General features: G+C 39.7%; 1 protein-coding gene across 3 annotated transcripts in view; it reads right to left on the bottom strand.

The window, feature by feature from the left end:
- Positions 1 to 5163: 5163 nt before the first annotated feature.
- LOC143128939 (B-cell receptor CD22-like) overlaps positions 5164 to 12128 on the bottom strand; it is a 9217-nt gene continuing 2252 nt past the window's right edge. For 2 of the 3 annotated variants that reach the window (XM_076289876.1, XM_076289883.1), the window contains exons 5-8: positions 10926 to 11189; positions 10743 to 10830; positions 7577 to 7646; positions 5164 to 7094 (exon numbers count right to left, since the gene is read on the bottom strand). In XM_076289876.1, coding sequence (XP_076145991.1) covers positions 6933 to 7094; positions 7577 to 7646; positions 10743 to 10830; positions 10926 to 11189 — 584 coding nt within the window. In that variant the 3' untranslated portion in view covers positions 5164 to 6932. Of the gene's footprint in view, positions 7095 to 7576; positions 7647 to 7698; positions 7761 to 10742; positions 10831 to 10925; positions 11190 to 12128 lie in introns of those variants that run through there. The other variant, XM_076289892.1, reaches the window with a different exon arrangement.

The following is a 12128-nucleotide window of genomic DNA, read 5'->3' as shown; positions in this document are numbered from 1 at the left end:
ACTTATGCAATATTTTTTTTTTTTAGAGACACTGTTGAAGTCCTTTGGAGCACATCTCTACCTCTACCTAACTCTACCTACCAGAAGGTGAGGTTTTCTTGATGGCAAATGGTTACATAGCCTGTTAATATGACACGACACATTTAACATCGTTTTTTTTTTATTTATTTATGTATTTATTTAATCATTGCAGATTCGTCCACTGCAGAGTTGCAGATGCCTAAAAACCAGGAACGAAGTAGGAATAATTATCTATTTTTTGGGACATTTTATTTTTGATTATTAATGTTTGTCTATTTTGTTTTTATTTTGTAGTTGAAAATTGCTCATTTAATGCACATTTGCGGATTTGTTCAGCAAATCTGATGAAAAACAAGTCATTAAACTGATGTACTTGTTTACAACAAATACAAATGCTGTTGTATTTTGTTATTTGTCAATTCAACTTCAGTAAACCACCCTTAGTGCTTCACTTTGAATATGAATGTTTCAAATAAATCTGTGATTTTAGTACCCTCTAAGATTAAAAGGTGACAGGGTTGGTGTAAATAACAACTATATTAATACATTGGTTTACCAAGCACATGGGGCCAGAAGTCTAGATTGGAGCCCCAAAACATTTTTGGCATGTGAGCAAGGATGGATTACTGAATGAGCCTACCGAGCCCAAGAGGTCAAGGGACCCTGAACCCCAAGTAGTTGTGTGAATTCACTACCAATAAGTCAAAAAGCAAAAGGCTATGAATCTGAACAAATTTAGGTACTGCCCTTCTCCAGCTGACCATCCCAAAAATGCACCAGAATACAGGAAATCACATCTAACCCCCCACCACCCACCCCCCCCCACACACACACACACACCCGTTTGTACCCACATTTGCACAAAGAGGGTAGGGGGAGAGGGTCCTTATGCATCTGTGTCCAAGGGGACAGTAGTTCATAATCAGTCGCTGTATTAATACATAACCTCACTGTATTAATTTATAATATGACATTATAGTGTGAAGTTGTCAATTATCGCCAAGCACAGGTGACTGCGTTGTGGGAGGGGGCCCCCAAATCAAATTCTGCTTAGGGCCCCCAAAAGGCTTGGGCCGGCACTGCGTATGACACATACTCACACAGTAGACATATGTACGCTTCCATGCACAGGCACATACGCAGGCACACACACACACACACACACACACACACACACACACACCCACACACCCACACACATAACATAAACATAACACAAACAATCAAGAATTTCTCATAATTATGAACAGGCAAGATGGAGGTGGGGTTGTATAAAATTAATTTTACATGTGAAATCTATGAACTAATCATGTTTTGGTACTTGTTGTCTAGCAGATACCAGTGAGAATTGAGTGTGGATAATGCAATTTAGTGAGACAGTTAGAATCATATAGGCCTTTCAGCGTGATTTCTTTTTGTGGAAAAAATGTGCTGGACTGGGCGGCGGTCATATTTTGTACCGCTCTGCGGTACATCTAGTTTCTTAAAAGTTAATTTATTTTTCTCGCGAACCGTTTATCGCAGCAAATAGCGGCTATAGCACCTTATAAAAGATGAGAAAAAGTTATTTCATGTGATGTCTGTGAGGCTACTTCGCGAGAAGAATGGGCGGACACACTTTATGTCGGTCTGCCTCATGTCTAAATAGCAGCGTGTTCCGTGAAGGTGTCGCGGACCGGATTAAAATAGCCTAGTCAGCGAATCAACAATCAGAGAAAACTGGGCTGAGAACGTCGTAGGCGGATATTAGACCTACCTGCTGTTGGTCTAGACATATGTATGCCTTAAACTCGTATCCTGTCATTTAGAAACAATGCTGTGGGCTAGTCTAGTCATCAACAAAAAATGAAAGGATTGCAAAAAAAAAAGAATGGATTTGGCGTGACATTTCTTGAGTGTGCGTGAGAGCGTGAGATTGGTGCTGAAAGCGTGAGTGTCACGCCAGATGCGTGAGAGTTGGCAACCCTGATACCAGATTGTTGTACTCCCAGTTACCGTTACCGACGTCACACACACTTAAACATGAGCCCCAGAAGGGTCTTTGCCTGGAACGCTACTAAGTCGTGAGTCGTGACTTAAAGGAACACGCCACCCAAAATCAGTAGTGATATATGTTCTTACCGTAACTTTCACGAGTTGAGTCGTACCTCTCCCGCGTCGGTAGGTGCACTCAAACGCTCTGTCGCGCGGCGCGAATGTGTTAGCATGTTGCTATGCTAGCGGGCTCTGCCGTGGCCGTAGAGAGAGGCACATAGCAGTATTCAAACACCTCCACGTTTTACCTACTTAAATACAGTTGCAGGAGTAGTTGATGAAAAATGTTAGGGCACACAACATGAAACGTGACGATTTTCCAAGCGAATAAACATGAGAACTACAATGTGTGGCGCAATAGCACTTGGGAGTACTTGGCTAATTGCCAAGGCTACATGAAAAGACCAAAAAAAAAAGACCGTGATAGCTCCCTGAAATGACTTTTTGCAGGTTGGGATGTCTGACATGCTGCTTTTCCGTCATGCTGCTATAATGATATCCGCACCCGCCCGTCAACCGGTCATAATTCATTATAGTAGCCTATGCCTAGGGTCTCTGACACATCAACCGGTCATAATTCATTATAGTAGCCTATGCCTAGGGTCTCTGACACATCAACCGGTCATAATTCATTATAGTAGCCTATGCCTATGCTCTGACACATCGCTCGCTGGCCCTCAAGCCCATCAGTTGTGTTTTACCTTAGTTGGTTGTGTCTGATGACGTTCTCAGAAGTGATGTGTTAAAAAAAGACACATCTGCTGTGTGTGCTGAGGGACAACACATTTTGTGTCAATTTCAACAAAGCAATTGTGCACTGTAAAAAAATCTTTAGTCAAGCGATTAGCAGAAGCTTGTTCCCAGAATGCAATAGCCCCAGACAACATATACAATTCTAAGGGCCCAGCAGAGAGCCCCCTCCCCAATAATGCATTTACCGGTATATTACTATAGTTGATAAAAAAATTAAAAAAAACATCATGCCCCGACTGAGGATGAAACTCACAACCTTCAGATTATGAATAGGAATAGGAATTACAAGTTGGACAAACAAATGTTTAGTGTAGTGCACAACACTGAGAATTCCTATTTCACCTAACTAGGTCATTACAAGTAAAGTACTGTATGTTTATTAAACACAAAATGTGTATTGAAGGTGTGCTAACTAATGTTACATTTCCCACAATACATTTCCAGATGGCCACAGTTTATAATTTACACAATATGAAGTTGCACAAAGATTGCAGGACCAGCAGTAACAGGGTGAATGTAAAGACACTGAGGGCCAGATGTACAGTAGGTACATTTGCAAACGTAGCGTTATCAACGCCATGGACAAACCACAGATTGTGAACGCTGTCAGACCCAAGTTTCCGTCATATTTATCAAACTTTCAATCCATAGTGTAGTTTTCTCTGCCTTTATCCACCCATTACCGCAATTTACGAACGTCCAAAACTGAACGGCAGAGCCTACATACCAGCGCAGTTGAATAAAGTTAACTGATGACAACATTAAAAAGAATCAAAAGTCTAGCGATCGTGAATACCGTACATGGGTGGTTGACATGACATGGCCTTTTTTTGGTCCAATGTGTCAAAGATAGGTAAATTATAAAAAAATATATCAAAAACTATAGTGATATTGTTCAGAAAATGCTGTTTTATATGAACATACAGAGCATTCATGGGATTAATCTTCCATTTTTTTTACAATTTTCAGCCAAACCAGAAAAAGCTCATATGGCGTGACTGTCCCAAATGGCATGACTGTCACAAATTTAGATTTTGAATAAAAACAAGAAAATGAATTCATTTTCTGTTTATTCAATTATATATTGATAACCCAGATGCCTACTGTACTTGTGAGTCTGCTTGACTAAAAGTTCAGGCATAATATTGTGAAGCCACTCTTAACTAAAACACTTTGTCCCAGAAATGGATATCATATGGTGTGACGCCATATTACTTTTTTAAACGGGCAATTGTTTGGAGACCTTTGGGGAGTAGGGGTCCTCCTTCTTTCAGGAGGAAGAACAACACCTCAGAAGGACACTGAAAGTTACAAGGTGAGTTTTCTCTCTTCATGTTTTCAAAAAAATCAAGTATATCCGGCACTCCTGCTTCAGTTCCCTTTTGCATTGTCTTTTGGTGTGATGCATTTTACGCAAAAATGCCTGTTTTTAGGATGTTAGCATAAAAGCACATTGCTTAATGTCATGCTAAGTACATGAAACCTCATATGGTGTGACCCCATATCATATAGTGTGACCGGGTTTTCTTGTCACACCATATGATTTATTTGTCACACTGTATGATAGAAACTGCATTTTCCTGCATAAATAATGTTTTTTCATACATATGTTTAACTCATAATTAAGTGTAATATATATTTTGACATATTTAACATGATTTAACATTTATTATTTAAGATGTGCAACTATTGCATGTATTGCGAATCACACACACATAAAACACAGAAATCACCCCCACACACACTCACTCACTCACTCTACAGCCTTGGATACAAAAGATACATATTTGACATTCTAAATATCAATAGTAGTCTGAGAAAATAAATTCTGGTGTTAAAGAAAACAGTAATATTAATGTTGTCTTTAGCACTATAAGTAATTGCAACAATTTAATCTGATTATAATGCAGGAAAACTTTTTAAATTATATGAATAAATTGTTGAATTTGTCTTTTAACAGATATAAAGAGAATAAACTCAAAGGGGAACTACAAACATTCAGATTTAAGGCCCACCATTGAGAAGAGAAAAACTCAGGGAACCCAAGAGCTAGACAATATTTGGTGGCATTCTGTTTTGCATAGTTGTGATTTCTGAAAGTGAACCTTTACATGATATACCTGTCTCAAACTGTCTTTTGTTGCTTGTGAAATACATATAATACACATTTTTGTATTAACAGATTGTTTTGTGGTGTTATTTATCATATGGCGTGACACCATATCATTTGGTGTGACATCAAGAAATTATGAAAATAAAAAGGCTTTTGGGTTCTAAATCATACAAATCTCAATGGAACAGATAGAAAATAGGGTCAGCAAAAGTAACAAGCATTTTCTTTCTTTTATATCAAGGTATGTTAAAATGAATATGACGTTTATTGAAAGATTGAGGACATATGCCTTACTCTGTGTATTGCTGAAGAAATATACTGTAAAATGTAATAAATTTGCTCAAGGAAATGCTAGATCTTGATGAAGTAATGATAGAAGATTATAATACATTGCTCACATTAAAAACAAAATACCCCATTATCATTTTACAAACAATAACTTTCATGTCACACCATATGACAATTTTAGTCACTACCACAACTAATTAGTGAATGAATATGAATTTCAACACAAAATCTAAAAGACCATAGATATTTTTGGGAATGGAAGGGTCAGTACAACAGGACTAAGTGATTTCCATGCCTAATATCTGAAAAGTAGTATGTTGGTGCGCACATCCAAGGCAGGTGCTGGACAAAAAGTGCTAGGCTATCAAAGAGTGGATTGTCCGCACACTTGCTCCCATCAGGATTTTTTTTTGATTTTCACCCGTGTGTAACGTTTCGAGCTAAACGCTCTTCATCAGAATTGAATATCAGACAGACAGTCGCCATATTTAAACAAGTACAAAAGGTCACATGACCCATCAGAGTGATATATTTAAATAGATTTACAAAACACTTATATACATGTGGCGACTGTCTGTCTGATATTCAAGTCTGATGAAGAGCGTTTAGCTCGAAACGTTACACACGGGTGAAAATCAATAAAAATTCCTGATGGGAGCATGTGTGCGGACAATCCATGCCTAATATCTGACATTTTTTTCCAAAAACTTTTTTTCGGCCTAAAACAGCAACCATAAGATGTCAACAAGCAGGGAGATAATGAAGATCAGTACTTCTACTTAAACTACTTATGCTACGTAGGCTATGGAAGATTGGTCAATAAGTGAATGACGTGAAAGTGAAAGTAAGACATTCAAAAGGCCAACGAAAGTTAAGGTTGCTTTTGATAGTACAGATAGAACTGGTGCACTAAATAGCGATGCTGTTGTCTTTGAAAGGTTGTCTTTTTGACGCATTGAACTACAATTTGGATTAAAACCTGCTTTTACAAGGCGGAAGTATTTAGGCGCAGAATAGACGTGCACTTTCAGGAGCAGTCTTTGTACATACCGCGGAATACATAATTAGGCGCTCTTTACACTTCCCCTCCCATCTTTTTACGCTAAACTCCCACTTTCCCCTGGATCCTCCCATGAACGAAAACAATTTTTTTCCCATTCAACCCATTTTCAGCTCCCACGACAGGCAGTTTGCGCTTTAACATCATTGCGGGCTGTTTGTACATACCTCGCAATGATTTTACATGCACGTTGCGAAACAAATACGCCTGGAGTGGGCGCAAAAGCGTTAATACATCTGGCCCTGAATATTACTGGTATTCAGTTCCATGACAGACAACACACCCAAGTGACTCATGCCACAGTAGCCTAACTGATGGTACGTATGAGATTACCAGACAGCTGCAACACCAAGTAGCAGATATGATATGATTGTGCAAGCATCGGAAGCATATGGCTATGACAGTGCTTAAAATCTGGTGATGGTAAAAGGTTAAAATAATTCAAGATGGAAAGTTGTAATGCAAAGTTGATAGCTGGCAAACAAATTAAATAACCCCCAAAGTTCTCTCTCTCTCTCTCTCTCTCTCTCTCTCTCTCTCTCTATTTCTCTGTCTGGGGTGCATTTCCCAAAAACATAGTTGCTAACCTATAGTTTGCAATGGGAAATTGCATTGCAACCAACAAAGTTGCTAACTTAGTTACACACATCTCTAGTCCAATCACTATTGGTTTTGATAAACATCATTGAAGTTGAACTCAGAGTTGTCATAGATTGGGTTCATTCCCCTGTTTTGATAAACATTGTCCTCATTGGTGCTGTTCTGGTAGACTGAGTCCATTTCCATGTTGTTGTCAGAAGTGTGATTTGTGTAACTGGCATCACGCTGCAATAGAGGATGCATGGTGTCAATTAGAGTTTTCAGATGTGAGACCAAGCTAGTTCCTAAACTAAACATAAAAGTCTGTTTAAAAGGATAAGGACATGACAAATACACATCACTGTGTATAAACTTTGGCTTTCAGTGTCGACCTCTTCATTAAATATTTGTTTAGATGGCAAGTTACATGTACATAGGCTACCTGTGTAACTGCTTTCGGATATCGATAGATTTTTGACAAGAGAAAATAGACTGGAGATTGTATTGTATTTGCCTACATTTTGTACACTACCTGCAAACCAATATGACAGTCATTTTAAGTAGACAACCAGGTACATGCAAAGAGCTTGAGATTAAGGCTCTGTTTAGAACTCTGAAGACTTTCAGCATATCTAAAAAAATGCTGCTTTCGGTTATCCCAAATGATAGACTGTTGACAAGAGAAAATAGTGAACTGCAGCACATCTAAAATGATAATCGAGTCTCACCTGTTTGTCCAATTTCCTGGCCTTTGTGTTCTTGTATTCACCACTGATTTCTTTAGGAGTGCAGTGGGCCCTGCAAGGGAAAACAGTATGTGTGTATTCAGGTCATTTCTTAGGAGTGCAGTGGGCCCTGCAAGGGAAAACAGTATGTGTGTATTCAGGTCATTTCTTAGGAGTGCAGTGGGCCCTGCAAGGGAAAACAGTATGTGTGTATTCAGGTCATTTGGAAAATCATCCATGTCCATGTCAATGATTTTGAATGAGAAGCGAATGGATGTTTGTTGAGGGCATCAATGCTGTTTCAATTACTGTGAAAATCTCATTTCTAATATTTGATCTAATCTAATGAATATATTTCTGATTATTTTTTGCTGTTTATTATTATGACCGCCACGCAGCGAATTAGTCAGATTTTTTTTTTTTTTTTGCATGTCCAAATTTCCGTCAAGGATTCCTGGGACACTGTAAGACCGGGGTACACGAAACTTGGTGGGCATGTAACCCCACATGGATAGCATGGAACCTCCTTTTTTCGTTTTGATCTGTAGCCCCCCCGCTGGACTGGAAAGGAGGGTAGGGCAGACACAGTTTTCTGTGAATATCTCGAGAACCGTAGGGTTTAGGAGGACCTTTTTTTTTTTTGTATGTTGATCTCAAAGGGCCATGTCAACCCATTCCATAACCACTCATTTCATGTATAGCGCCACCTAGTTAAACACAAAAAAGTAAAAATGAGGTGTTGTAATCGCAGGTATCTGTGACCTAACATAGTCAAAACTGCACGAAATTGGAAGTGTAGGATCATTATGACACCCTCTGAATGCACGCCAAGTTTCGTGGAATTCCGTTCATGGGGGGGCCACACAATAAATTAATTTATGTTACTATACACCAACTGGCCTGTAGGTGGCCGGAGACAGTTTTCTGTGAATATCTCGAGAACCGTAGGGCCTAGGAGACCTTTTTTTTGTATGTTGGTCTTAATGTCAACCTATCCCATTACCAATTATTTCATGTATAGCGCCACCTAGTTAAAAATTAAAAAGCAAAACATTAGGTGTTTTCATCACAATATCTCTGGCTGACATGGTCAAAACTGCACGAAATTAAAAGTGTAGGATCATTATGACACCCTCCGAATGCATGCCAAGTTTCGTGGACTTTGGTTCATGGGGGGCCTTACAATAAAATAATTTATGTGTACATTTAGTGACCGTACACCAACAAGGATTCCCGGGACACTGAAAGACCGGTGTACACGAAACTTGGTGGGCACGTAACCCCACATGGATAGCATGGAACCATCACTTTTCGTTTTGATCTGTAGCCCCCCCGCTGGACTGGACCCCCCGAAAGGAGGGTAAGGCAGACACATTTTTCTGTGAATATCTTGAGAACCGTAGGGCCTAGGATGACCAGTTTTTTCCGTATGTTTGCCTCCAGGGGTCATGTTAACCCATTCCATGTGCACACATGTGCATAAACAGATACACACGCACACACATACATTCACGGTAATTCTACGTATGACACATACTCACACATTAGACATATATACGCATGCATGCACATGCACACACACAGGCACATAAACAGGCAAACACACAAGCACATGCACATGCACGCACACACATACCAGGGTTTCCGTTGTCCGGTAATTACCGGACATTGGCCGGAAAAAAAATGAAATGTCCGACAAAATTAAATCTCTCCGGTCAAATTGTCCGATTGAAATTGGCTAATAATCCCGTCCCCTAACGCAATCTGAATTTGAGAATAAGCCTTAATATGTAGGCCTAAGCCTATATTATACATCCTCTGGCTATGTTTTTAAATGAACAGGCTCTACCGTTTGAAAGTTATTAAACAACACGCATAACCTATGCTGCATTTCAAATAGGAAGCGCACGCTTAAAACGTCCATGTTAAACAACGAACAAATGAGAGGCGGTTCAAACATGGCCAGGCCCAGGCAGACTAGCCTTAAACGTTTTTTCAGAGGCCAGACACGATGGATGATGATAAATTGGTAACGTCTGAAGCCTCAGATGTCCGGTCAACTCCACCACCACCAGATAAAAAGCAGAAGTGTCGGGCGTATCTGTTGGAATCAGTGACATTGGAAGTGGAGTTGCGGGGGGTGCGGCCACTCCAAGACACTGTCATTCTCCGTGTACATTGGACATGCAAAGTGTTCTTTACCCAAAGCATACAGTAGGTTTATGCGTTCTCTGTCTATGATCTGCAGGGTTAGGGCCTCCTCGACGAGGCGATTACTGGTCCGCGGATAATTTCTGGCACAATTAAACGATATCATTGAACTGCGGCCGAAAGAAATAGGAAACATTTCTTAATTTATTGTTATCAAATAAAGAGGCATAGCATTAGGGGGTAGTGGTGTGAGCGCTCATTCTTGTGCGCATCTGTGCAAGTTAAACAGTCACCACTGAGATAACGTGGGTAGCAGCAACAAACAACGTAGCCTTTTTAAAACAACGAACGAAGCGGACTCTTGTCCATGAAAAGATACTGGCTAGATCTTGTTAGGCATGTTTAAGTTAGGCTAATGAACATGTTGCATTCTATACAGATTATGTAATTATTTAAGCTACATAGCCTGTCTCCAGTTTTCCTCTTCCAGTTTCCAGTTCAGTTTGACTAATTAAGAAGGGATAATAGGATATTTGACCGGCATATCATCAAAATGTCCGGAAAACGAAACCTCTGCCGGTCACTTTGACCGGCACCATTTTTTTCTAGCGGAAACTCTGCATACACCCACACACACATAAACATAAACATGTACACGCACACATGCACACAATTCAAGAATTTCTCAGAATTATGAACAGGCAAGATGGGGGTGGTGATGTATATTACATGTGAAATCTATGAACTAATCATGTTTTGGTACTTGTTGTCTAGCAGATACCAGTGAGAATTGAGTGTGCATAATGCAATTCAGTGAGACAGTTAGAATCATATATGTCTTTCAGCGTGACTTACAGTAATTTTGTGGAACACATGTGCTGGACTGGGCGGCGGTCATATTTTGTACCGCTCTGCGGTACATCTAGTTCAAATTTGTTTTGCATATGGTGCATAAGGAACTTATGTTTGGGAACTCATTTAAACCTGACATAGGTTTGTTAGTGACAGTTGATCTCACCTCATCCAGAAACCCACACAGAAAAGACCAGCAAAGCCACAGATTGTGGAAACTCCAATCACAGAATACATCATGATGCTCATGTCCTCTGTTGGAAATACAAAAGATGATATGAAAGATTAAGAAAGGACAAGATCAGAGAAAGAACTGAGGAAGAGAGAGGGCTGGAACTGAAAACACCACCTTCAATTCTGATCGTCATGGCAGCAGATGTCCCGATCCCGAGTCTGTTCTTGGCCTCACAGTAGTACTGTCCTCCATCCTCAGAGCTGATGTTAGTGATGCTGTACTGCTGTCCTGATCCTACTGGAGTGGACTCATCCATCTTAAACCAGGTGTAGTTCTCCACTGGTGGGTTGGCATCACTGCTGCAGGTCAGAGTCACTGAACTACCCTTGATGATTGAACTAGATCGGTTGGTTAATGCAGATGTGTTCTTAGGAGAATCTGAAAGTAATAAAAAACAGGGATCAAGAGATATTTAGTAGGTACTAAGGAACATTTCAAAGATAAGGAAGTCCTTATCCTTACCAGAAGCTGAAAAATTAACCCATGTTTTTGTGACTTCAAGGATAGACTAGTGCAATCTTGCTCTATACGTTGGCTGCAACAACACCTGTCTTAAGAGCTTACAACTTATACAAAATGCAGCTCACCAAAAAATATGAACATATTTTCCCCATATAGCATCTTTACACTACCTGTTATAGTAAGTGTAACACATTTATTACACATTTATTTCAAAAATTTTCTTCTAACATACAAAGCCATAAATGGCTGGGCACCTGAATCTGATTAGACCATTAGCTTATCGCCTGATAGCATCACGTTTAAAAGTGACTAAGATATCCGGGAATTTTCCTATTTAAAACCTGTCTCCTCTCAAGTTAGAAAGTGTAATAAGACCAACGGAAAATGAAACCTGGCAGTTGTCTAGGCTGATTTAACATGGAACTATACTCTCATTCCAGCGTAATAATCTAGGAACACCATAGGCTCAAAGAGAGCACTTGTCTGATCGTTTATGATTTTTCTTTTTACCATTATAGATCTGTGCTGAGTGTGTGGGGACATAGACACATCAAAGAACACACAGAAATGATCAGATAAGGCCAGGTCTTTAACAGCTGTAGAGACATTGAGACACTTGTGATAACAAGGTCAAAGGTATGGCCGAGAGAGTGTGTTGGCACCTGTACATGCTGTGTTAGGGAGAAAGTATTGATTAGTGCAATTCATTCCTTGGCATAGTTGTTTTCAGGATTATCCACATGCAAGTTTAGATCCCCTGATATAATAAGACAGTCAAACTCTTTGCAAATGACTGATAGCAATTCACCTAACTCTTCAAGAAAGAGTTATGTATAGAGCCTAATATGTCACATA

Source organism: Alosa pseudoharengus, unplaced genomic scaffold, assembly GCF_046254945.1.
Source record: "Alosa pseudoharengus isolate Yale_2024_CS ecotype anadromous, Long Island Sound unplaced genomic scaffold, YU_APseudo_1.1 YU_APseudo_1.1_scf_1, whole genome shotgun sequence".
Lineage (NCBI taxonomy): Eukaryota > Metazoa > Chordata > Actinopteri > Clupeiformes > Clupeidae > Alosa > Alosa pseudoharengus.
The sequence above is the reverse complement of the archived record's forward strand: the minus strand, read 5'-3'. Positions and strand labels throughout refer to the sequence as shown.